Here is a 25,296-nt window from a genome sequence, read left to right as displayed (position 1 = left end):
CAACGCTCATTATACTGTGATCACTTAGTCTTTTCGTGTCTGCATTGTGTTATCTAGCTCTGTCATATATCATGTGTGTTCGCCTTGAAAGCCTCCTAACTTGAGCGCTTGAGCTCCTCCGTCGGGAGCCCCTCGTTTGATAGCCGCCCGCGGCCACGCCACTCGCGATAACGCGCTTCGGATTCCGATGATGGTATGCTGACTATTCATTGACTTCTTGACCAACACTGGTCTCTGTTCTGCTGCGATAATTCTGGGTTTAATCACTATCTAGCCACCATCTACTCACCATCCATCGATGCCACACGTTCTTACTGGCACCCCCCACACATCTTGGTCTCTACCAACACCCATCACCCTCCTCTCCCTGATCCTCCTGTTACAAATGATTCAACCAACAATTTCTGTTCCCTTGCTCCAATTCGACGCTTCTCAGGCAGTCTTGGAGGCCTACATTGACGCCCATACCCTTGATGGTACCAGCACCGTCTCCCAGAGTGTCAAATCAAACCAGAAACCCAATACGGTAGATCCAACCTCCCACAGACCCCTTCCACACCCCAAACCAGTAGGCCTACCCGTCTCCAACCCCACCAAATCCTTCTGGACACACGGAAGTCCCGACGCGAACCCTCTTGCCCGTGAAGGTAGCCAAGGCGAACTCACACCAGAAGCAGACGTGTGTATCATAGGCAGCGGTATCACTGGCGTCTCCGCTCTATGGCATCTCGTCGATGGCTTAGGAGCAAACTCCTCTGGGAGGGCAGTTGATATCGATACTGCCGGGAATAGGAATCAGAAGAAAGTGGTCGTACTTGAAGCTAGAGATTTCTGTGCGTTACTCAACTGCCGTCTCCATGATTCTGTGGATTCTGAGTTTTTCTGATTTTTCTTAGGTTCTGGTGCAACTGGTACGTCGCATACCGACCACTCAAGGTCAACTACTATCCCACTGACAACTACACACAACACCCATCCACACAGGTCGCAACGGAGGTCACCTCACACCCTTCATCTTCTTCGACTTCAGCAGGCGAGAACAGCTCTACGGTACATCCGAAGCCCTAAAGTCATACGAATTGGAGAACTACACCTCCAAGAAACTAGTAGGCCTCCTCAACAACACCGGCGATCATGACGATGCCGACCTGGTCAACGGCGGCCATATCACCCTCTTCCTCACAGACCAAGAAGAAAGAATCGCGAGGAAGGACTTCGAAGCAGCAAAAGCTGCAGGACTGAGTGGACTAGACAAAGTCGTCTGGATTGATAAAGATGAGATGAATCAGGTAAGCTCATTTCTCTATCCGCTAGAGATCAAGTCAGGAATCCGATGGGTGCCTGCTCTTTCAGACGAAAGGAACACCCTTCCCTGGTGTCCAGATACCAGGACACAATCTCTGGCCCTTGAAACTCGTTACAAAGATGTTCAAACTGGCAGAGAAGAAGGCAAAAGATGCAGGAGTGGACATAAAGCTACACACGCACACACCAGTCACAGGCATCACCCCTACAGGTTCCCAGCCAGAATCAAGTTCCAGTCGAAGATTCGAACTCTCCACACCCAGAGGACCCATCAAATGTTCATACATCATCCACGCTACCAATGGGTACGCCAACCACCTCCTCTCACCCGGCAAAACAGGCATAGTAGTCGTCCCAACCCGAGGACAAATCATCGGGACGCGCGCCGCAGCTGGAGAGAAGGCAGTAGGAAAGACATCCTGGGACGCGAACGAAGGGTTTGAATATTGGTTCCCCAGGCCCGTCAAAGAAGAAGATGAGAAGAAGCCGCTGATCATTCTGGGAGGTGGACGCGAAGTCTCCGCTCCCAACTACGAGCTATACGAAACGAACGACGCAGAGGTTAACCACACCGTTGGATCGAGATTGAAGAAATTCTTACCTGGGTTGTTCCCTGGTATGTTCCCGGAGGAGAGTGAACCCGAATGGGAATGGACGGGGATCACGGGTTTCACGAAGACGGGAGACCCATTCGTGAGTGGCTTAACATCACTGAATGACGCGAACTGACAAAACGCGCGCCGTAGGTGGGGCCTGTATACGAGAACGGCGTCAAGCTAGAAGGGCAGTATGTGTCTGCTGGGTACACAGGACACGGTATGCCTCGTGGTTACGCCTGGTGAGTGCACAAAAGGGCCATCTTCATTGGCTCAACCGTTGATAGAATGACATACTCACTGGTTATCTCAATTCAGCGCCGAGGCCGTCGCAGGCATGATCATTGCCGATCTAAAGGGAGAACAGTGGGTACAACCCGAATGGTTGCCTGATCGCTATTTGACTAAACCGAGAAATTCATAATTTCGAATGTCGGTTGAACGCTGAGTGGTGTGCGGTTTATGATGTTTATTGCGGCGGATTACCCTCTATACGAGTAGGCTATCTTGTGGGGGTAGACGGGACCAGTGCGTGAACGTGAACAATAGTACCTGCTATCGAAAGCGAAAACAGAGCTGTGTTGTGTTACATGAACGAAGAGATGAAGCAAGAAGATGGGATACAAGTACGCAGCGCGGAAGAGTCCATAAGACGATCAAGATCCATCCCATCCCAGTAGCCCCAGCCCAAGAAAGACGAAAATAAAGCTCTAGGACGGGTTTGGCGCCGTCGATTCTCTTCGCGGGACTCCTAGATGATAACGCATCGTTTCTGATTGACAATCTTCCCCCAGCGACCCTTCATGCTCTCCCTCAACGCGAGTTCAAAGACTTCATGTACGCCGGTACCAGCCTTTGCTGAGCATTCGATGTATTTAGCTCCGATCTCCTTTGCAACGGCGGCGCCTTGCTCGGGGGTGATAGGGGCTTGTCCCTGTGCGCTCAGCATACGCCTGGTTTGCTCGTCACGTCGCAAATCGGTCTTTGTGCCCACGAGGATTAGCGGGGTATTTTCGCAAAAGTGGGCTACCTCGGGATACCACTAAAGGGATTAGGGGAGTCTGTAAGCGTGCGGAATGAGGCAAACTAGAGAAGACGAACCTTGTCCTGGACATTGGCAAGTGATGTTGGAAAGTCGATGGAGAAGACGATGAGGATAACGTTGCTTTCAGGGTACGATAACGGTCGTAGTCGGTCGTATTCCTCTTGTCCCGCGGTATCCCATAGCGCCAACTCAACCAATTTGCCTTCAAACTGCACCTGGGTCACGTAGTTCTCAAACACTGTTGGTATATAGGCCTGGAAGTCTCAATTATTTACAGTTGGTATTCAAGAGGAACGACCAATGCGCGAGGAATGACCGGGACTCACCTCTGGAAATCGGTTCTCGGCGTAGACGATTAACAGACACGTCTTTCCACAGCCTCCGTCCCCAACAACGACGAGCTTCCGTTTCAAATCTGGTCGTCGCGAGTCCATAGTGTCGGTGGGCGCTGCAGACTGGCTATTGATCGTGGGTTGGCCGTCGACGGCGGTGGTGGTGGTTGCGGAAAGAAGGGCGGCGTCACGTGTCCGCTCGATGACTCTCGCCGACACCACCACCACCGTCTTCTGGCCTCTTGACGAACGACGACAAGGAATTCCATATGGTTGGGCAACTCCTGCCAGAATCTGTGTAGCTGGCGTCTTGGATGACAATGTTAGCCTTGAAGACGCTCAAGAACGGTTGAACCGCGTCTGCGGGGCACCAGACGGATGCAAACCGACACTCCTGCCCGACTTGGATGTCTCCGCGACACACCGCATTTTCTACCACCGTTATCCTTGCCAAACCTTGCGTTACTATGAGCTCGCAAACGCAGTTCACAAACCAACAGCAGGATTCGACTATTCTCTCGTCGAACAGTTTAACCAAGCGCACCAAGTGCAGTCCATTGTCAATGGCAAATCCGTCAGATTAAACAAACCCACCGCGGCTTTCCTATTAAACTTTGCAGCTACTGTGATACGACCAGTGGTTGGCCTATCGCGTTATGCAAGGCTACCCCTTCCACTCCACCTACTCCCGCACTCTGCAATCGCCCAGCAGGTCAAAGTAAGGGGCAAACAAGCAGAAGTGTTCCTCGAGAACATCGACGCCCTCTCAGTCGTCCATCAAGACGCGAGGATCTCGAAATACGCAAAGCGATACACGAGGTACGTGTTATCACCCTACCTCCAACTCAATCTTACCCTCCCTAGTTTCTTTAATGATATCTGGCTGCTATTGAATGACTACACGATCGGCTTCGCATTCGGAGCTCTTCTCTGCGACAATCACCAGAAACTGGCAGCTTCTTTGGCATCCTACATCCAGGTGTGCACCTCGCTAGCGCATCTAAGGAACCGTCTAACCAAGCACTCAGCTACTATGCCTATCCTGCGTGGAAGAAAGCCTCATATGGCTCGACTCCTGGCCCGGAGGTCTAAAGCTCAACACCGACCTCAGCAAATTCTACTCCAAAATGTTCATTTCCATCGTGCAACTATGGGGAGGTGCGTCACTTCTCTACCTGCTATTCCTGGATCCTAACAATCACCAGACCTGCTCGTGCACCACATCCTCCCACACACATCCTCTCTCGTCCTCCTCTGCGGCTACGCCAGCATCTTCGGCGGCTTTACATTCTCCCTCGCACTCATCATCGACGCCTTGGGATTCTTTATCACACCACACCTCACAGTCTGCTACATCCTCTCAAGACTCGTATATTCCATCGTCAAAGACGCGCTCGGTGGTTTATGGGCTGTCTTCCGGGGTGCGTCCTACTCCTCTTCGCCTACCTGAGCCGTTACTCAGCTCTGTCCATAGGAAAACGATACAACGTCCTCCGAAACCGGATGGACACCTGGGACTTTGACATCGACCAACTCGTATTCGGAACGATGCTATTCACACTTCTCGTATTCCTCTTCCCAACAATACTAGCCTACTACTCCCTATTCGCCGTCGTAAGCACCAAAGCACCATCCAGGGCCACAACCCACTGATCATCTCCTCCAGATCCAACTCGCACTACTCATGCTTCAAGCAGTAGTCGAAACACTGCTAGCATTCATGAACCACTTTCCTCTATTCAAACTGATGCTAAAAGTGAAAGATCCAGCTCGGCTACCTGGTGAGTCCCTCTTCCATGGAGTCGCTCTCTCAAGCTCACTAAAGTGGGCTTACAGCAAGCGTATACTTCCTGATAACAAAAGATTCCATCATCGTCCAGGTGCGTAGTCCTTCACCTTCCTCATCTCCGATTCTAAGACGAGGTGATATCTACCAGAACCAACCACGGGGGTTCGGAAGCCTATTTGACCAATACAGTGAGTCGCCAACTTCGAGATCGAAGGAACGCCACCGACCGACTTCAACAGGGAACCTGTGGAACAGACTAGCACGGCACTACAACCCGCTGAATCTAGTCTACTGGATTGTCACTGGGAGATACTTACGTTCCATCATGCATCTTATGTAGTTAGGGAATGGATGTTTCAGGCAACGTTTGAACAGCGGGAAGTGGTCAGCCCACGTATTCCAGAGCATACGAACGTGCCGGAATCAAAAGTCCAAGAAACTAAACAAGCAACCAGTGCAAAAGCGGCCCAGTTGCGATCAGATTCCGAAATCCAGCAGCTCAGAGAAAACCACTCCCGACGACGAATTTTGGATTGCAACATCTACATCCAAACCTATGTACAACTCCTCTACCAAGTCCTTCCCACTTCCACCCCGCCTCTAAATATCATCCTCCGGCCCCTCCTCAATCAACTTGGCATAATCCTCATAGCTCGCAAACGTAGGCAACGACCTCAACTTCTTCCTCTTATCCTTCCTCTCCTCTTTACCACCCCTCTTCCGCTTATTCTTCCCGCCATCTTCAATGCCGCCCCACTCCTCCTCTTCCTCCTCCTCCTCCCCTTCCGCGTCTGAACCAGGATGAGCAATGAGCATACCAGGAGGGAACTTGACGTCGTCGAGAGAAACGAGGTCCTCGTTATCAGAGGCTTCGGCTAGGGAGAGGACGTCATCCCCGTCTTCGTCATTTTCGTCTTCGTCTTCATCCTCGGCTTCACTGCCCTTCTCCACCTCGCTACCCTCCTCCTCATCGCCACTCTCACCCGACTCCATGTCGACATCATCCGAGTCCATATCCGACATCCCCTCCAGATCCAACTCGCTATCCTCGTCAATATCACTATCCAAAGGCAGATCATCATCCTCGCCTGCTTTAGGCATCGTCGCTTGCATCGCCTAGTTCGCGGGGGTTGTGTCAGACACTCGTCGGACGAAGAAAGTGAGCAAAAAAACGTACCTTCCAAACTTCATCTTCATCCAACTCGGCGTCACTCGCTTCCTCATCTTCATCCTCCTCCACATCCTTCTCCTCCTCATCCTCACTTTCATCCTGCTTCTTCCCCTCAGTCTTCTCGTTCTTCTTGCCAGCTTCCGTCTCCTCCCCGTCAGACCCCTCCTCATCCTCCTCACTCTCCTCTCCAGCCTTCCTCTTCGCAACCTTCGCACTCTTCGCTTTATCCCTCGCCTGCTTATTCGAGAAATACTCATAGAAAAAGCGCTACAATAACAATAACCGCCATTAGCTTTCCTCACCATAGCCAAAACCAAAGATGTAGTAACAGACACCCACCTGGTCAACAGGAACATCCTCCACCCTCCTCTCCAAAAACTTGGGGTCGTTGGGGTTAACCACATCACCCCGTTCACCCTTTACAAGTTTAACACCCTCAAGCGCACTAGCAGCAGGCTGCATCGCACTCGTTCCGCGTCCCTTGACATCCGCCTCGCCATCCTCCCCTGTAAACGAAGAAAGGCGTCAGTAAAATTTCCTTCCTCCATAAACCACACCACACAGAACTAAATCCCCACAAAAAAAAAAACGAAATCCCGACACCCACCTTTCTTCCCCTTCTTCGCATTCCGATAAACAAACCGATCCAAAAAATGGCTCAACGTATTCAAACTCAAATCCGCACTCCCACCACTGAGCGGTTGGCACATCAACAGCTGCCTCGCATGTAACGACACTGTCGGGTGGTAATGCGTCAAGAGCGGGGTGAGTTCCCAAAGCGGCAAGGACGACGCATTGGCGTGTTGCGGCGTGCGTTTATGCGGGTCGTACGAAGCCGTCGGGTCTTGCGATGATGACGAGGGCGGTTTGGTGAGTATAGAGCGCAGACCGGGTATCGTGCTGAAGAGCTATAAATGACGGGAGGCATAAGACATGGCCCAAGGAAGAAAGCGTCAACCCCAAAAACTCACCTCTCCCAACAAATACAACCCCCCAGCCACAAACTCCACGCTCCCACTCCCCCCACTAACAAGAACCTGCACAAACCGCCTCACAAGCGCCACAATCCTCTCATGACCAACCACATTCCCATCCTTATCCCTCCTCCCCACATCCTGCTTCAAAGACTTAAAGAACAAGTTGAGGTACATCGCCTGTTTCGACGAACTCGCAAGCCTGGGATCATGCAGCGAAGCATATAAAGCGCGGTAGTACCGGTCTTGGATCTGTTTCGCTGTTAATGCTAGACCGGGGTTGGCTTTTCCTTCCGAGTCTTTTGACTCTTTTGATGTGGATTTTGAGTCTTTTGATGATTTTGAGTCTTTTGAAGGCTTTGAGGATTTTAAGGATGTCGTAGAAGAGGAAGAGGAGCCCGAAGCGTCGTCGAGCATGACGGAAATTTGCTGGATCAAGACGAGCGCCTGGAGGGAGGTATTGAACGTCGAAGTATGCGTGATCAAGAATAGCGTATCGATATGTTTCTCGATCCTGTCCATGTGCATTAGCATTAGCACGAATTACCAAACGAAAAAAGAATGAAAAAACTCACCTCTCCTCGCCAACCTTGACAAACGGCAACGCACGATTAACACCCGTAAGCACAGCCGAAACAAGCCTCGAATTCGAATCCTCCAGCTCCGCAAACCCAGCAGCCCCAACAACTTCCTTCGGCCCTCCCTTCTTCCCCTTCTTCGATTTCCGGTCAAGAACTCTCCCTTTTTTATCAATCTTCACTTCCTCCTCCTCCCCATCCCCGCCCTTCTTTCCTTTCTTCTTCTTCCCCTTCCCAGCATCATCTTTAGAAGAGTCCTCTTCTGAGGGCTCCCGGTCCTCGCCTAGGACATCCCTGAAGATATCGAAATACAGATCCAATAGCATCCCCGCAACAGCCCTATCCGCCTGCGCCGACGAGAGAACAATCTGGTTTAGTGTAATCGTGCCGTAGTATAAAGCATGCGGATTGCCCGTCGTCTTCTTCTCGTTCGTCGGGGGTTTACTCGTCGCCGTCGTAGGTTTCCCCGCATCGTCGAATTTGATTTTTTTCGGGCCCGTTCCCGTTGTCGAGTTTGTCCCCGTCGAACCAGTAGCTGTAGGAGTTGTGGACTTGACAATAACCCCTCTAACCTCCCTCACCACGACACCCTTCATCTGGGGATGCCGCTGCAGCACCTGCAGGAGATAATACGACGCCCTCGAGCACACGCTCTTCTCCTTGTCGCCTAGCTTGTTCACGAGTAACCGGAGGAGGTTGTGCTCTTGCTCTGGTTTGTCGATGAGGAGGGTGGAGATGAGGTTGAGGGATTGGGTGCGGATATATGGAAGAGGATCAAGTGAGAGAGTCTGCATTTCGTCAGAACGGATGTTTGAATTAAAAGGGATGGTAGACGCACCTCGAGAATCTGCAACACCGCAAAAAAGAACTTTTTCAACCAATCCTCAAAATAACAAACCACCAACAAAGTCTCCTCCCTCTCCTTCTCCCCCTTCTCCTTCCCACCCTCCAAAACCGCGCCCCACTCTCTAAAATACCTTAATTTCCTATTCGGACACCCGCCTCCAACCCACCAATCGACAATACACCTCAACGCCTTCAAACTCTCCTCCCTCCCTCCCTTGCCCTTCCCCCTTTCAGCCATACTCTTCAACTGCTCCAACGCCCTCGCGTTACGTATCGGATCGGATTGAACAAGGAGTGTCAAAGCGCTCAGACGATCGGAGAGTGTACCCGTCGAAGCGATTTTAGTTAAAAAGCTCGCTTCCGAGTTATTCGAATTCGAGTTCGTCGTCGTGTTCTTCGAGGCAGAGCCATCGCCATTCGAGTTGATGTATTTGGCGTGCAAATCCGCTGCTCTTGCATAGAGTTCATTAATCCTCGCATTCGAAGGGGCCGGTACGGATTCAGAAGGCGGAGGCAGAGCAGGTAACGAGCTGTACCACGCCATAGTGGCTTTTTTTTTGTAGGTCTTCGACAGACGCGGTTGGTGAAGACAGAAATATTTGTTTTTGATCGCGACTCTTTCCCTTGGACGGATTGATTTGGCCGGCGGCTATTGTAAAGCCTTTGGTAAATAGGTGCATACAGAAGCTTGGATAGGGGCCTTCCTGCCAGTACCGACTAAGTTGTATCGAAGTCCAGCATTACCGTAACCACCTGACACACCTAAGCAATATTAGAGAAACCACCTATTTTACTGTACGCACTCTGGTCCTGAAGACGCACCACATGCACCCTCTCTTCCTCCTTTCCGAGGTCCGAACCCGTCCACCTGCTACTTGCCATGCAAGCAGCCCAAGCGCGGCATGGGACAAAGGACAGACTATCCTTAGCCTATCCCCTTGGTTGGCGATAGAGACGGATCATGAGAGACTAAACGGTTGTGGGGTAGATTCTGATATGGAATCCGGGGTGTTAAGCTTGCCGAGGTGTTGAAGACGGGGGTTGGGCAGAGGTGCAGCGACAACGATAGGCGGGGACGCTATACAAGGGCCTTCTGGTATTCTATGCATTGGTCCCAATGACAGTCGAATGAGGTGCAACGGAATGAGAGAATCAGGGAATCAAACTTCCGCTAGTACGGGTGATGACGTCGGGGCAACGGGCGCGTATCACTTTTTGACCAGCACCTCCGGCGTCGGCTCGGATCTCGCTACACATAAATAAGGCCATGGCCAGTCTGTAACCCGCCCAACGATGCTCGCCCGCAACCTGTCCAAACCCGGGCGCAACCTGGTGGTATGCATCCGCCGCGAAGACCCCAAGCGCATCTGGGAACGACGCGCCCCGCTCACCCCAGACGACGTCGCCGCTCTGCTCGCCAAACACCCCAACCTCTCCATCGAAATCCAGCCATGTAACAAACGCGTATTCCCAATCGAAGACTACCTCCACGCAGGCGCAACACTCGCATCCCGCGCACCAGACATCTTCCTCGGAATCAAGGAAACACCTGTGCCCGAACTCACTTGGGGTCCCCAAACCCACCTAATGTTCTCGCACACGCACAAAGGACAGCCATACAACGCTCCTCTCCTCGCCCGCTTCCTCGAGCAGTACTCCAAACCCAAGCATGCCTCTACGCCAGCTCCCCGCCTAATCGACTATGAGCTCCTTACCGACCCTTCAACCGGCAAACGCACAGTCGGCTTTGGGTGGTTCGCAGGCGTCGCAGGGGTCCTCGAGTCGCTCTCCGCAATGGCCCACCACCACCTCGAGCATGGCGTTGCCTCGCCTTTCCTCTACACTCCCCGTCCACACACAGTCCCTTCCCTCGACGAAGCACGGAAGCAACTCCGCAACATTGGCGGCCTAATCAGAGAATACGGCGTACCCGAGGCTTTGGGCCCATTCATCATTGGTTTGACTGGGTGCGTCACGCAACGTCTCTCAAACATTTCGTGCTGACAGTCACGTAGACGTGGAAACGTATCCCAAGGATGTCTCTCAATGCTCGAAGAACTACCTCTCGAACACATCCGCGTAAAGGACCTCGACGCGCTCGTCAAGGATCCCAGTACGTCCAGTTCCCCCATTCTTTAACCTAGCTGACCACCCAACGCAGACGCATCCCGGCACAAGGTCTACCTAGTCCACGTACAACCAGAAGAATACCTCATCGACGTCAACGGAGGGTCATACAACCGCGACTCGTACTATGCCAACCCTGAATCCTACAAGTCTGTCTTCCATGAACGAGTGCGTCCCTCCCTCTGCTCAATAGCCAAATACTGACAATGATCCCAGGTCGCACCCTACCTAACACTCCTCTTAAACGGAACAGGCTGGTCCCCGTCCTACCCACGCATCCTCCCAACAGACACCCTCCCCTCCGTCCTCAGTCACGCTTATTCCATTGGTAAGATACCTCTACTCTCGTCAGGACTATCACTAACCCATGGTCCAGGCGGCCTCCGCGCGACCAACATCGGCGACATAAGCTGCGACATCGAAGGCGGCATCGAATTCATGGAACGCGCAACCACAATCAGCGATCCCTGCTTCAAAGTGCGCGTCCCAACCGCAAAGTTTGCAGGTGACAGGTCCTCCACAGGGTCCCCTTCAACAACCACCGCCGTCTCCCACAAAGGCGAAATCCAAATAATGAGCGTAGACATCCTCCCAGCCTCCATCCCACTCGACGCATCAAAGCACTTCTCAAGCGTCCTCAGGCCATACATAGAAGCAATCGTCGAAGACCACTCGTCCACCAACCCCATCTTCTCCCTCGACTCCCCCGTCTTGGGATCCGCCTACAGCCGCGCCTTGGACTCCCCACCCTCCAAACGACAACACCCCGAAGACACGCACACCACCCTCCTCAACGCCCTCCACCGCGCCACAATCGCACATTCAGGCAGACTGGCACGACCACATAAGCATCTCAAGGACGTCGTACGCGCGCACTGTGGTCCCCTGCCTTTCAGGGAAGGCCGTTTGTCGTTGGAGAGCCTTCTCGCACCCAACGGGGTCGCGACGAAACAGTCCAAGCCTGAACGTGATGCGGATGGGAATGTGTTACCGCCGTACCTCCAGCCTTCAGCGGAGGAGTACAACCCCGGGGTGTACAACATCGTCGAGAAGGAGGCGAAAGACGTGGAAATCCAGGTCCCCCCATCCCCTCCTTCCTCGTCTTCGCACACTACCGCCTCCTCTTCGCGTACCACTCGCTCCTCCTCATCATCATCTAGTCTCCGCCACTCCTATTCACCATCTCACACTTCGAGCGCAAGCGCCCAGGCAAGGTACAAACACACCCCGCGCCACTCCGCTGCGCCCACCAAACGCATCCTCATGCTCGGCAGTGGGATGGTCGCTGGTCCTGCGGTGGACACGATCATGGATACTCCGGGGATGGAATTGGTTGTTGGTGAGTAACAATTCCGAGTTTTCTACTACTTGCCCCTTGCTTTCATTCGCCGTTGCTACTACTGTTATTTCTGTTCTCCCATCTCACCTCAACCCCCAAACATTCGTTAACCACTCCTTCTCATACAGCAAGCAACTCCCTCCACGAACTCCAAACCCTCACCGCACCCCACTCCGTCTCCGGACGCGTCAAGTACCGCGTCGTCGACATCTCAAAGAGGGAGACGTATAAGCATTTAGTAGCGGAGAGTGATGTCGTCGTTTCGTGAGTACCCGTTCCCTTCTTCCTCTTACTTTGAGGGTGTCTTTGCGGTTGGGACCAGCCCACCAATTCTGAAGAACTCGATGTCCCTGTCAATATATATCCCATCCACACGCCTTCCCAAGTCATTGCTAACTTCTCCTTTTTCCAGCCTCCTCCCAGCACCCATGCACCCGCAAATCGCCAAGACATGCATCGAGTACGGGAAACACCTCGTCACCGCGTCGTATATCTCCCCCGAGATGGCTGCACTGGACGAAGCGTGAGTTGCTTCACCCCCTCATCCCTGCTTATGGTCAACTGACGAATTCACCTCCTCTTCTACTCGTTATCTCCGTCTCCTACCCTTTTCCCACCCACCACACACCTACACGCCTTCACCCTCAATTGCACTCCCTCCCCATAAAACAGCGCCAAATCCTCCTCCACCCTCCTCCTCAACGAAATCGGGCTGGACCCCGGGATCGACCACTGCTCCGCCCTCGACCTCCTCTGCCGACTCAAAGCGACCAACCAGCACGTCGTGTCCTTTACTTCGTTCTGTGGGGGGTTGCCTGCGTATGAGGATAGTCGGGTGCCCTTAAGGTGAGCTCTTGTCCACCCCTTGATTGCTAGAAAAGGGACGCTCATGTGAACACGCACTTTCAGGTATAAATTCAGTTGGAGGCCGCAGGGTGTTTTGACTGCGGCTGGGAATGATGCAAAATATTTGGTGAACGGACAGGTATGGTTTTATTTTATTTTTCTCTCGAAGATGCTCGTTTCTGACCTCTCGTTTTGCCATTGACCGCATGTCATTCAATAACGACACGTCATTTAATCATCCCCAGACCCGCGAAATCCCAGGCTCTTCCCTCCTCTCCTCCAAGTTCCCTAAGGTCCCGGTCCCAGGCTTCCCTCACATCCTCGAAGGCCTGCCCAACCGCGACAGCCTCAAGTACGCCTCGATCTACGGCCTCCCCACCGACGGTTCCTTGAAGACCCTGATCCGCGGGACACTAAGGTAACCCCCCCTCACACTTCTACCAGCCCTAACAAACACCCTCTAACACACCCTCTCCCCACAGATACCCAGGCTTCTCAGACCTAATGGCCTCCTTCCGCTCCCTCGGGCTGCTCAACACATCCACCAAGGTCCTCCCGGACACATGGCGTTCCTTCCTCCGCCTCGCCATGGCCGCGCAGCACTCTCCCGGCTCTTCCAACGGTGATCATCCTCTTACCACCGCCGCGATCGAGGGTAAAGGCAAACGCCCCCTTCCATCGCTCCAGTCGCGAATCCCTGCGAACCAAATCGCCGAGGTGTGGGATGCGTTGAGTTGGTTTGGGTTGATTGAAGGCGCCGGTGCCGGTGCTGGCGGTTCCTCCGTCGTGAGTAGTGGAAGCAGCAATAGCACGAATTCGCCCTATGTCCACGCGCCACCGGCTATGCCGCCCCTCCCGGCGGAACCAACGACGCCTCTCGACCTCTTCGCCTACCTCTTGAGCTCCAAGTTGGCGTACAGACTGGGCGAGAGGGACATGGTCGTCCTCTCGCACGAGATCATCACCGTCGACGGCCACCCCTCTCCCCCTTCCTCTCCCTCCACCACCTCTCCCTACCCCTCCACCTCAGACCACCACGCCCAAGACCAAATCCAAACCCGACACACCTCGACCCTAGTCACCTACGGCACATCTACCCACTCCGCAATGGCGCGCACAGTCGGCATCCCAATCGGGATCGCCGCCATCCACGTCGCGCAGGACCACATCCCCCTGCGCGGCGTGCACGGACCCACGCATCCAACCGTCTACCGACCCGTCTTGGACGGCCTCGTGCGCGTCGGGCTCGGTATGCAGGAGAGCAGTATTCGTGGCATCGGGATGCATGAGAGCACTTTGCGCGGGTTGGGTGTTGCTGGTCACAGGCCGCTGGTTGATAGAGAGTTTGAGCGTGGCTTGGGCGAATTTTTTTGAGGGGCGTAGATAGTAGCGTAGAATAATCCAGCATTTTTTAATTCTCGCTTTGAGTTTGCAGGACGTACATAATTCCACTGTGACCCATTACCCACCATGTATCATAGTAGTCTCCCCTTTGCGTCGCCCTACGCACCTCCCTCATAGTCTCTTCATCGATTCTTGTACTATAGGTCAACTCATTATCCGCTACTTGCGTGCCGAACGCAAGTGTTTTCTCCATCAAGCCATTTGCATACCCGACTCGTTTTTCCTGTACTATAGATTCCAACTACCCAATCGACAGTGTTACTTCACCGATTCTCTTCTGCTCCCAGGGAATGCAAAGTCAAGGTTTTACCAGATCTTCGTTCCAATCCCCCTGGCTCGTGGATCTACTACATACACACAAACCCGTCCCAGGATCACATAGGTAGGAAAGGATGGGTAAATTATACAATCAATGTAGGTCTATCTAATAAGTAATGATCGTAAAAAAGAGGTAGTTAACAAGCGGGAGACAAAGGAAACACAGTGTCCATGATATTTATATTTAAATGAATGCCTGACGTGTTTGATTTTCAGTGAGTGTCCATGATGGCGTCGTCGATAGGTGGTTCCCGATGGGATAGGGATGTGGAAGGGTAGGTCAACGGTTGGAACCATGAGTGAAGTCTTGGCAAATCTTTGGAGTAAACGCTGAGCGAGCAGTGAATGTCGCATAGCGCGTGGTAGAAGTGAAGGAACAGGACACTATCACTTCCTCTGTTGGATCTTCCCCTCCCTCCTCAAAGCTTCCAATTCGTCATGTATCGAGAACCCAAGTCGTCTCTGACTCTTGGTGGCCTTCCTTCCTCCCGTTTGCCTACAAACAAGGTCAGGCAATGAAATGTCACCCACAAAATAGTACCACATACCTCTGCTCCTGGCAAACAAAGCTCTCCGGTGCACCTTCCCAATCTTCCAAAATATACTTCGTGTTCTCACTCCTTCCACCCTCCTCTCCCTCTCCGAACAAATCCCTCGCAAGCTTCGTATGACTGACACCCGCATACGTCGTCGGACACCTCGGGTTGACAAGTATCCTGGCAGGCCTATACACCGAATTGGGTATCGACAGCCTTCCCACTTCAGGCGGAGGAACATCCTCTCCTCCATCCTCCGCAGGTATAGCATCATAGTCCGAACCAGCATTGGCGTCCTGATCCTGCTTCTGGACATTCTTCTTGCGATTATCCACTGCCGCATCATTCACTTCCTCTTCCTCCCCACCGCCGAGCTGGATCTTGACATTATCCCTCCGGGCAGGGTCCGCATTCGCCGGTCCCTCCACAACAGGCTGTTCCTCGGTTTCCTCGTCCTCCGCCCGTCGTACAGCCCGAGCAGCAGCCACAGCCGCATCCCTCTTCTCCATAAGGGGGTCAAACGCTGCAACCTCCAGAACCTCCCTCTTCCTCATACCCGCCAAATTATTCTTCTCATCAACCTCGTTCATCCCATGGAGGGCGCTGTACACCCACAGATCCCTACAGAACCACGCCTGGCTGCTGTCCAAGCACGGCGCATCCGGATCCCTGATAACCGCTCCTGCATTGGCATTGGCACCATCCGCCATACTGACATTGTGGAAATCAGTTCCGGAGCGGTAGGCGATACCGCGGTAATAGGATTGCGCTGGGTCGACGACGTGAGTTCCAGATTCACAGCAGAAGACCTGGAAGGGAAGATGTTGGGCATATCGCGCCGCTCCTTGTTTGTCGCGAGGGGGGACACCATCGGGTTTAGAAGATGATTTGGATTGACGGAACTGGTCACCCTCAATGTCTCTCGTCCTCCATCTAAAACACGTCAGTATCAGTGTCTGTCGTGTCACCCACGACATGGAAAACGTACCTATCAGAGAAGATGAAGAAGCCGTTGTGTTCCGCCCAATCCATCCCACAGACCATCGCTGCCTCGTTATCGAAACTGATCTTGATGGTCTCCAAAATGTCGTTAGGACAGGTGAAGCCCTTCAACCACACCACCCTCGCAAACTCGATCTTCCTCTTGGCCCTAAGCTCGTGGAGGGGTTCCAAAGCCAAGTTCCGCATGTAGGCCTCCTCCAAAGGGTAATAGGCAGCCGCAGGATCCTCCGTCATACTAGGCACCCTCCTAATCCTAAACGGAACGCCCAGAAGCGTCAAAACCGCTTCAGAAAGATCCACAAGCGTCTCCGTCGAATCGGACGAATCATAGTCCAACATGGACACAAACAGGTTGTGGGTCCCAAGGCGTCTGGCCATTTGGACGATGACAGCGAGTTGGTCCACGAGGAAGTGGTCGGCAGAATGGATGACAATGGCGACATAGTAGAGGTGATCCTCGCGGATGAGTGCGTCGTACAGATTCTCGCGCTTGTTCTGTCCAAAAGGACGCACGAGCGTGGGGCATAAATGGCCTACCCAGCCGTTCAAGGACAGTAACTGGTCGATGGCAGTAAGAACGTGTTGTGTGTCCGTGCTAGACGTATCCTTGTTCAGAATGCTGCATAATTGTTAGAGTCTACATTCCAGACGAAAGAAATAGGAAAACGCACTAAGGAAGCTGAAAGTTGAGCCAATAGTCTTCCATGCCATTGTTGATCAACTCTGTGAACAAATCCTCCGTCTCGTCTCGACCTATCCTCGCCTGCAAAAACGGATGCTTCTGGACATTGAGGGACTTGTCCGGTCTTGTTGCTCGTTCGATAAAGTTATGCTCTTTGATCTGATAGTCGTTCTCCGACTTTGTTTTGGTCGTCGTGGGTGAAGGAGGGAAGAACACCAGTCGAATGATGAACACAAATGCAAAGAGGAAGGCGAGGCGCGAGAGAGACCGCCGTCGTAGCATCACCGCCATTCTTGTCTTCGTCGTCGTCCCGCCGTGGTCAGCGGCCGTTTGAGGACACCACCGTCGTGGTTATTGTCGTGGTCGCGATCGTGGTCGCCGTCAGCGACGATGAAGGGAGGTGGAAAGAAAGAGCTGGCAAACAGTCCAGAAGACGCCGATGTCAATAATGCACGTTATCTCCGATTGGTCAAACACGTTCCCACGCTCTTTATTTTTGAGCGCTTATTCCCTTCTGGCAAAATACTGGCCCTGGGCGCTTTCCCGATCGCCGGCGGGAGCGTGCTTCGACTAGGAGAGCCACGCCGAAACGCAAATTATAACGTACATAGAGTAAATAGCAAATAAGGTAACTCTACCTGCAGCCCATCTAAACTTCGGACCCCTAGCCAGCAAAAGTGCTCGCAGGAACGTCTAGACCCAAGTTATCCTTCGCAAAATCTCTCATATTCCTCTCCATCTCCTCCTCAAAGCCCTCTTTCCTCTTTTTCGGCGCCTCCCCATCACGCGTCAGTAACCTGTCCCTGACCTGGTTGAGCCACAAGAAAAACTTGTTCTTGTAGAAGGCGAAGTCGATCGTGAACATGATGAAACGGTAAACGAGGTGGTGCCACCACTCAGTGATACGCTCCCTGACCGAAAGGTTGGCATTCTTAAACTGCGAACGCGATGCCCAGTCGGCCGTGATCTTGATACGATTAACAGGTGAGCCGAAGGATTGGTTATTACCTACGAGTACCCATCAGTCCCCGCACCCTGCTGAAGGAAAGTATAAATACTCACCCTGCACCATCCTCATATTCCTGATCAAAAAGATCAAAACCTTGGGCATCCTATCGGTGTCAATCAAGAACTCTTTCAGCTTTTGCTTCATCAACACGCTCAATTCATATTGAGACATCTTCCTCCTCTCCTCCCGCTTCCTCTCCTCTTCCATCTCTTCCTCGGGTGTCTTCCTCCGCCTACCTCGTTTCAGCGAAACAGGCTTCATCAACGTAAAGCTCGCCAAAAACTCAGGGAACCCCATCCCCCACGACTCGGCCGCCTTCTTCACACCTTGATAATCACCCGAAAGCATCGACCGCCATAGATGTACCCATTGGCGCTTGAAATCCTCCGGGACACGGACGTACAAGCCATGGTCGATCAACACCAACTGCGCCTTGGTTGGATCGGCCGGTGACGGTCGAACGATAACATTGCCAGGGTGAGGATCGCAGTGGACCCAACCCCACGAAAACATCTGCGCCGAAAAGAGCTCCACCATGGTCTTCATCACACTTGAGAGCCCTCCTTTCAGTGGCTTCGCTGGATATTGGAAGGCGGTAGTCGTCGTCGTAGTCGGAGATGTCGTCGCAGGTCCAGTGGAGACCAACGCTGTAGCCGATAGCGGGTCGATTTCGGGTGGTGCGATTGGATTGTACTCGGGTTCGTGTTCGCCCATGAGCCTATAGATCCCAGCCTTGTCGCTCAATCGTACACCGTCAATCCACTCGGCCGTCAACACCCTCTTGCTCGAATACTCTGGAAACACCTTCGGGATATGCACCCTGTCCCTCAAACTGGGTTCCTTTTCCACAAACTGCGCGGTCTGGAGAGCATTATTCGCCTCCCTGACGAAGTCCAGCTCTTGTCTAAGGTGGTCCGAAATGAAGTCTACGGAAATTCGTCAACACCCGTCCAAAGAGTACGAACCCACATCACGTACCGACGACGAAATAAACCGGTAAGTCAAACGCCCAATTCTCAAACATCCACATCACAAATCGATATGCCGCAAGATCCCACTCCATCTGCTTCGCGACACTTGGTTTCTGAATCTTAACCGCAACCCACTCGCCTTCCTCCTCAACCTCCATCATCTTTCCATTCACCTCCTTGACCACCCGCCTCGGCCACGTCTTCGCCTTGTGAACCTGCGCAACACTCGCACTCGCGACGGCCTTCTCATCGAACACCTCAAACGCGCCCTCCTCTCTTGTCCTCCCACTCGGCTTCTTCCCCAGCTCGTTGATAATTACTTCCTCCACGACTTTATACGGAACCTGCGGCGCATCGTCGAATAGACTTGCAAACTTGATTTGCATGGGTTTGGGAAGTACAGCAGCGTTCGCTCCAATGGCTTGGCCAATCTTGATGTACAGACCGCCGTTGGAGGTCAAGAGGTTGTACACCCGCTCAGCAACGCGTTCATGCAACTGAGGGATCTGGTCAGATTTCTCGGGGGTAAAATTGATTTTGTAGTCCAGGGTAATCGCTAGGCACTGCAGTAGGAATCAGCGACGTGAAGACGTGACGAAGTGAACAACTCACCGTCCATAACGTCCTCACATTCCGGAAGATGGCAGAAGCGTTCGAGTAATGGTCCCAAGCATACAGAGACGCCAGTCCCAAACCGGTATAAACCAGCCTCTTCGAATACTTGTGTAGCCTTGACCTGCCATTTCCTCCAGGTGGTGTTGAATACGAATTCGATGTCGAGCCATGTCCACCTCGGGGAGCGGGTCCAGTGTAACCTGACCCTTTGGATCCAGATGCACCGTCGAACCCTGCGGACCTCTTTCCTCCTGCCTCAGACCCAGGCTGAGCACTCAGCAGTCGAACATTCGGAAATCCTGCCGCCAGAACCCGTCCATGTTGCTGTTGATGTTGCGGTAATCGCCACGACCGACACCCCAGTGTCGTCCTCCGGAGCATAACAGAACCTTGAGGCCTCAGCAAGGCCTTCGTGGTCTTAGGCGGACTGCCAAATAAGAGAGTTGCAGAACGCGAAAAATGGTGGTGGAGTTATATGGGAGAGCTCTTGCCGAAGTTCTGACGCAACCCCGGGCCCATCACTCTCATCAATCCCATCAAACTGCTGCCGATCAATGCCGTCATGATCCCTGCCGCGCGTCCACGCGTTCAAGCCCAGGGAACGCAAGACTAAGTGCACACCCAGCCTAAGACTTCCCAGCTTCCACCCACAAGATCTCGAGTTCAGTTTTATATTTTCGAGACATGATACACATACAAAAGCTTTCAAATTGACACTACATAACGCTCTATCAGCGCAACGAATTACTAAGAGCAAATTGATCACTACTCACATCCTCCCTTGACGATGGCGAAGAGTTCCTTAAAAGCCAGATAGGAACCAGGTGAAGTAACCTTCTCATCCCACTCACCAACCCAGTCATCGATGGTCCCGCAACCAGCCTCTAATTCGTTCTCCTCATCAAACAACTCCTCCCTGTCCTCATACGTCGCATCCGTGAACCTCAGAAACCCACTCCAATAGAGCCCTGCGGCACTGATAACGCACATTGAGGAGTGTGCACTCCACAGGGATGCCCTTCGGAACAACATATTCCCGTATTTATACATCTTCTCCGGCGAGTGCAAGTACGGGCCACTGGCATTGGACCTCGGAGACCTTTCATAAGGCTTCGACGATGCAGGCGGATGAAGCTGGACGAGTATGATGGGGCTTCCAGCGTAAAGCACCGCCAACGAAGCATAGAGAGCTTTGCGGCGTGCATCAAATCCTCCATCCTCAAGAGCAGGGATTTGCCAGTCCTGACGGATATCGAAACCTTGGTCCGGAGGGAACCAATACTCCAGGATTTCGCGCCATATGGGATAGAATCTGTGGATGGTACCCAATGCGAGCCTGCCCCCTTGGGTATCCCATTTCTGACCTTTGTCTCTGGGATACTCTGAGGGGCTTAATGCAGGTGGCTCTGCCGGAGAAGGGGTTCTCTCTGGTGGACCTGGAATTGCTTGGACTTCCGGAGGTCCAGGGATGGTTCCAAGAAATTGCTGTTGAGGTGACATCGATATCGCCTCGAGGCCGCTGCAGGCTTCACGATCTTCGTTCTCGCCTGAAATTTCTTTGTAACCACCTACAAGATGGGCTGAGTGAGTGAGAGTGTCCCAGTCAGTCAGTCAGTATAGTCTCTCACAAAGACTCGCAATTCCTTCATGACCACTGGCGCGAAACTTATGTCAGTCTGGATCCTCAAGAGACACCCGGTGGGGCAGCGCGCGCACCTAGTATCCACCATCTTGACTGTACTTGTTTGTCTCCGACAAAGGACTTTTGTACCGGAAAACTGGAAGCTTCGTATGGTGGAAGGCGAAAGAATCCCTATCAGACTTGTCCGATCATCGAAATATATACAGTGCACGAGTTTTGTACCCGCTGGCCCGTGCACATTGATGGGCGCTTATTTCAGGCGCCACGGACTTCGCCGCACACTTCAGGGGAATTCGTCAGGGCCCTCAGTTGTTCGACCAGTTGTTCGACACCAGGGTCAGATTTAGAGCTCATATATACAAACACGCCCTCGATAAATTGGAACTACATGCATGGCAATCTGTACATCAAGACCCTTCAAGATTTTCAAGCTGCCAGGCCAGTTGCGTTCTGACAGGCCCATTCAATTCACAGGCACTGCAAAGACGATGGTCAGCATGAAAGCTCAAAGAGACACGATAAACACAAGCGTCACTCACATCCACGTTTCAACGATCTAAAGCACTGTTCCATAACCTCAAACGACTCAACTCCCGTAACCTCCTGATCCCACTCCCCAAACCAATCATCAACAGGACCCATACACCCCTCCGCTTCCATCCATCCATCCCTCCACATCCCAGAATCACCTCCCAAGTCTCCAGAAAGATCCCTTAGAACATCCACACTCCTCATCTCCGTCGACCTAATCACACCACTCCAATAACACCCCGCAGCACTAATCACACACAACGAATGATGTCCACTCCACAGGGACGCCCTATCAAACAACGCATTCCCCAATTTCCGCATCTCGGTCCTCGAGTGATACGCCAGGTTATAGTGAGCATCATACCCACCGTTCTCCGAGTCATTTAAACCTCCCCTTCGACTGAAGAACCCGGAAGTCCGACTCACGCCACCCTCCGACGAAGGGCTCATGGGCGGGTGAAGCTGGACAAGGACGAGCGGAGATCCTTCGTAAAGAACCGCCAAGGAGGCGTAAAGTGAGTTACAGAAAGATGGTGTAGCACCGTCATCGAGAGAGGGGAGCTCCCAATCTTGAGAAATCGTGAATCCTTGGGTAGAGGGAAACCAGTGTTCCAAGATCGCGTGCCAGAGGGGGTAGAACTTATGCAGAGTGGTATAGTGGTGTTGAGAGCGATCAAGCCTGTTCTCAATCGTTCTGATATGTGCGGGGTATTCTGCAGCAGTGGAGTGGAGGGAATCAAGGGATGGAACGTTCCGTCTGGACGGGGTCGTTCGTTGGCCTTCAAGGTTATCAGTTGTAGTCGTTCTGCCCTCTCCGCTGTTTGACGAGAGTCCCACAAAACGTTGAACTAGAGCAAAATATGAGCTAGAGTCTGTGGTCAGAATGGCAAGAGGGCATACCAACGTGGGTGATTTCAGAACTGACCATGCAATCCCGCAGCGCAGAATGTCAGTGCTGCGGACGGTGCCACCGATGAGATATACAGTACGCACCTGTTCTCTGCGCCTTTAATATACATTTTGAAAGGGACAGGAAGCAAATTATGGAAGAGGAGAAGGTATCTGTCCAAAGTGATATGCAGCCTCATGTACAACAGTTGTGTGTTGTTTACGTTAGCGCCCATGTAGTCACGAAGTCATTCCCGCAGTCATATGTTCCGTGCTCACCGCTCATTAAGCGGGGTAGCCCCTTGAGACGGCAAACCCAGAGGAAATCAATGAAAAATGCATTAAAGCTGCACATCCGCGAGTATAATTATAGTCAAGAGGCGAACACCAATGTAAACGAAGCAATCAGAATCCCTTGAAAACGGCATCATCATCCGAATCATCCAACAAAACCACAGGGGCCTTTCTCGCCCTAGTCCTCGTAGTAGTCGTAGTCTTCGATGGAGGCTTTGAGCTGGACGGCTTCCCTCTCGTCCCTTTTCGATCAAACGCAGAATCCAACGTCTCGAAATCGTCTTCCTCCTCTTCGTCCAACGTCTCCGACCTATTACTCCCCCGACCTCCCCTTCCGCTTCTCCTACCCATCGTCTGGGACTGCGACTGGAACTGTGACTGTGACTGCGATTGAGAGTCGTCATCCAGGAACAAAGGCTCCTCGTCTTCTGGAATCGAAGCAACAGCCTTGCCACGACGACTTGAGCGAGTAGGAGCCGGTGTTGCAGATCCAGCTCGGGAAGGTGGTTTGGACCTAGAAGTGGAGGGCGGCTTACTCCCTGACCTCGTCCTGCCCTTGCGAACGGGAGGAGGAGAATCCTCTACTTCCATGACCTCTTCTTCGGGCGCCGAAACTTCTTCATCCAAAGCGGCCAGAGCTTTCGAACGGGCCCTGGGTTTCGGTTTAGATTGAGTCATGGGTTGGGAAGAATCACCATCTTTCCAATAAGCTAGAGAAAGACAAGTGTCAATGGACATGGTATCGTGAATAGAGGGTGAAGACTGACAAGGACCAAGACCGTCCTTTTGATTGTCGACAAAGAGTTCGACTTTCGCGCCACTTCTCGGGACATTTTTCTGCACCAAAAAGCGTCAGCCTTGCATTACCCAAGGGAAAAACAGAGCCTTACCCTCTTGAACTTCTTGAAATTAGGCTTGCCCTCCCACTCGGGTCTCATCTCTCCAGCGCTCTTCGCATTCCTTCCGTTTTTCTCCTTGAACACCTCCAACTCGCAAATCGTCATGAAATTACCCCTAATCCCCGAATCATCTCCAAAGTCAGCCAGAACCTTCCAATCCTCTTCCGGTTCTCGTCCATTCTGCGCATCGAGATCGGGTTTGGAAATCTTGAGCCTGTTGAACTCGCGGTCGAATTCGTCTTCGCGTTTCTTGCCACGTTTTGTTGATGCAAGAGCTTTGAGGAAGGCTTCATCCTTGTCTGGTTTGCCCACGGCAGCACCTTTGTTCTTTGAAGGAGATTTGATCGAGACAGTTGCAGTGGACGGAGGCTTGGTCTTGGAGACAGGCGGTCTGCTACTCGCTCGAGCAGGGAGATTGGTCCCTACCCCAACTCCACCACTCACAACCCTGTTCGTCTCAGTCGCCTGCCTTTTCGAAGTGGGTCCCGTCGCATCCTCCATTTCAACATCCTCATTCACATCCTCCAACGTCCTTTTCTTCCTCTGTTGAGTGCCCAAGACCATACTTTCTTCCTCTTCCTCTTCCCGTAACGCCGAGAGGGAAGTGATTGTTTGAGCCCTCCCGCCTCTCCTCTGCGTTCTCCCAGACTGGGTCTGAGTTTCAGTCTGCGTAGTCGACATCTTCGAATGGAACCCATCGTCAAAGTTAGTTTCTTGGAACATTTGAGATTCACTCTCTTCCTGTATGGCTCCAGACTCCATTTCACCAGGGGCAGTGGAGTCAAAGAGGGCTCTGAATTTCTTTAGAGGTGGTTCTTTCAAAGAGTCGTCGATGTGGGAAGGGCCCACAGACCTGGCCCTCTTTGCGGGAGTAGCCTCTACCGAGGCAGTACCGGCGCGCCGTTTTGGTAGACGTCGGAAATCCATCGGTGTCTGGAGATGTCAAGATCAGTAGGACAGTGCATATAGAACCCAAGTGGCGTCCTCACATCATCGTCGATAACCGCAGGGGGAGGAGTGAGCTCCCGCGGGGGCGTCGCACTCGACCTGTCTTCCGTGGCCGTAGCGCGGCGCGCTGTTGCTCTACGCATTGGGACCTGGTGAGGAAATATAAGAAAAGCATCTCAATAAATCCAAAGACGAAATCCACACCTTGATAGGAGGGGTGCCCTCGCGGTCCGACGAGTCTGCTGGTGGTTCGGGGGCGGTCTTGGTCGGTTCCACCCTCGTCGTCACTCGCCGCCGAGGGACAATCGGTGGTGAATGCTCCGGGGAGCTATCTCTTGGAGATTTGGGAGCCGGAGGCGATCCTGCACGTTTGAAGCATTAGTAAAGTCGATTGAGATAGCTTCTATACTTACCTGTATTCCTTTCAGGTGTCTTCTCCACCACGTGGAAAGCCTCGGATTGAGTGATAGCAGAGGGATCGCTCTTGAGCAAGGACGTATCAATTTCGATGGCTGCCTGAACGAGTGTATCCGGTGGGTGGAATTGAAGTCCCATCCTAAGGCGTTGTGAGCACGTATCCCTCTAAGTGGATAGGTGACTTACTGTCCC

The 25,296-nt window shown here is 52.7% G+C and overlaps 10 protein-coding genes across 10 annotated transcripts; 3 read left to right on the top strand and 7 right to left on the bottom strand.

Moving 5' to 3' along the window:
* Positions 1-298: 298 nt before the first annotated feature.
* CC1G_12488 (hypothetical protein) lies at positions 299-2,325 on the top strand (the record flags this gene model as incomplete). Its single annotated transcript, XM_001838344.1, has 6 exons — positions 299-833; positions 897-911; positions 985-1,289; positions 1,354-1,998; positions 2,052-2,143; positions 2,220-2,325. 6 exons carry the CDS (start codon positions 299-301, stop codon positions 2,323-2,325), a joined length of 1,698 nt encoding a protein of 565 aa, XP_001838396.1.
* A 31-nt stretch (positions 2,326-2,356) lies between these two features.
* On the bottom strand, positions 2,357-3,380 carry CC1G_12487 (signal transducer; the record flags this gene model as incomplete). Its single annotated transcript, XM_001838343.2, has 3 exons — positions 2,357-2,943; positions 3,003-3,200; positions 3,273-3,380. The coding sequence occupies 3 exons, from the start codon at positions 3,378-3,380 to the stop codon at positions 2,653-2,655; spliced, it is 597 nt and encodes a 198-aa protein (XP_001838395.1). The 3' UTR covers positions 2,357-2,652.
* A 100-nt stretch (positions 3,381-3,480) lies between these two features.
* CC1G_12486 (phosphatidylinositol N-acetylglucosaminyltransferase subunit GPI1) lies at positions 3,481-5,205 on the top strand (the record flags this gene model as incomplete). The annotated part of the gene is made up of 8 exons (XM_001838342.2): positions 3,481-4,097; positions 4,143-4,257; positions 4,307-4,436; positions 4,484-4,699; positions 4,753-4,892; positions 4,945-5,059; positions 5,115-5,158; positions 5,197-5,205. The coding sequence occupies 8 exons, from the start codon at positions 3,481-3,483 to the stop codon at positions 5,203-5,205; spliced, it is 1,386 nt and encodes a 461-aa protein (XP_001838394.2).
* Positions 5,206-5,667: 462 nt separating this feature from the next.
* CC1G_12485 (ribosome biogenesis protein) lies at positions 5,668-9,518 on the bottom strand (the record flags this gene model as incomplete). The annotated part of the gene is made up of 9 exons (XM_001838341.2): positions 5,668-6,183; positions 6,245-6,505; positions 6,578-6,744; positions 6,846-7,146; positions 7,210-7,726; positions 7,788-8,578; positions 8,629-9,285; positions 9,319-9,398; positions 9,440-9,518. The coding sequence occupies 9 exons, from the start codon at positions 9,516-9,518 to the stop codon at positions 5,668-5,670; spliced, it is 3,369 nt and encodes a 1,122-aa protein (XP_001838393.2).
* A 411-nt stretch (positions 9,519-9,929) lies between these two features.
* Positions 9,930-14,322, top strand: CC1G_15806 (alpha-aminoadipic semialdehyde synthase; the record flags this gene model as incomplete). The annotated part of the gene is made up of 11 exons (XM_002910040.1): positions 9,930-10,603; positions 10,652-10,749; positions 10,798-10,931; positions 10,980-11,091; positions 11,140-12,102; positions 12,231-12,366; positions 12,515-12,625; positions 12,775-12,948; positions 13,012-13,087; positions 13,194-13,366; positions 13,431-14,322. The coding sequence occupies 11 exons, from the start codon at positions 9,930-9,932 to the stop codon at positions 14,320-14,322; spliced, it is 3,543 nt and encodes a 1,180-aa protein (XP_002910086.1).
* A 735-nt stretch (positions 14,323-15,057) lies between these two features.
* Positions 15,058-17,181, bottom strand: CC1G_12340 (capsular associated protein; the record flags this gene model as incomplete). Its single annotated transcript, XM_001838338.1, has 4 exons — positions 15,058-15,166; positions 15,219-16,139; positions 16,195-16,827; positions 16,880-17,181. The coding sequence occupies 4 exons, from the start codon at positions 17,179-17,181 to the stop codon at positions 15,058-15,060; spliced, it is 1,965 nt and encodes a 654-aa protein (XP_001838390.1).
* Positions 17,182-17,554: 373 nt separating this feature from the next.
* Positions 17,555-19,961, bottom strand: CC1G_15805 (atypical/ABC1/ABC1-B protein kinase; the record flags this gene model as incomplete). The annotated part of the gene is made up of 4 exons (XM_002910039.1): positions 19,483-19,961; positions 18,878-19,433; positions 17,953-18,825; positions 17,555-17,898 (listed from the first exon to the last, which is right to left on the bottom strand). The coding sequence occupies exons 1-4, from the start codon at positions 19,864-19,866 to the stop codon at positions 17,555-17,557; spliced, it is 2,157 nt and encodes a 718-aa protein (XP_002910085.1). The 5' UTR covers positions 19,867-19,961.
* A 289-nt stretch (positions 19,962-20,250) lies between these two features.
* CC1G_15804 (hypothetical protein) lies at positions 20,251-21,215 on the bottom strand (the record flags this gene model as incomplete). Its single annotated transcript, XM_002910038.1, has 3 exons — positions 20,251-21,053; positions 21,114-21,139; positions 21,202-21,215. The coding sequence occupies 3 exons, from the start codon at positions 21,213-21,215 to the stop codon at positions 20,251-20,253; spliced, it is 843 nt and encodes a 280-aa protein (XP_002910084.1).
* Positions 21,216-21,590: 375 nt separating this feature from the next.
* Positions 21,591-22,677, bottom strand: CC1G_12338 (hypothetical protein; the record flags this gene model as incomplete). The annotated part of the gene is made up of 4 exons (XM_001838336.2): positions 21,591-21,604; positions 21,667-22,506; positions 22,559-22,578; positions 22,652-22,677. The coding sequence occupies 4 exons, from the start codon at positions 22,675-22,677 to the stop codon at positions 21,591-21,593; spliced, it is 900 nt and encodes a 299-aa protein (XP_001838388.2).
* A 200-nt stretch (positions 22,678-22,877) lies between these two features.
* Positions 22,878-25,242, bottom strand: CC1G_15803 (hypothetical protein; the record flags this gene model as incomplete). The annotated part of the gene is made up of 6 exons (XM_002910037.1): positions 22,878-23,550; positions 23,608-23,677; positions 23,731-24,672; positions 24,729-24,836; positions 24,892-25,049; positions 25,101-25,242. The coding sequence occupies 6 exons, from the start codon at positions 25,240-25,242 to the stop codon at positions 22,952-22,954; spliced, it is 2,019 nt and encodes a 672-aa protein (XP_002910083.1). The 3' UTR covers positions 22,878-22,951.
* Between the last annotated feature and the right edge of the window lie 54 nt (positions 25,243-25,296).

Source organism: Coprinopsis cinerea (assembly GCF_000182895.1).
Source record: "Coprinopsis cinerea okayama7#130 chromosome 13 map unlocalized cont3.13, whole genome shotgun sequence".
Taxonomy (NCBI): domain Eukaryota; kingdom Fungi; phylum Basidiomycota; class Agaricomycetes; order Agaricales; family Psathyrellaceae; genus Coprinopsis; species Coprinopsis cinerea.
The sequence above is the reverse complement of the archived record's forward strand: the minus strand, read 5'-3'. Positions and strand labels throughout refer to the sequence as shown.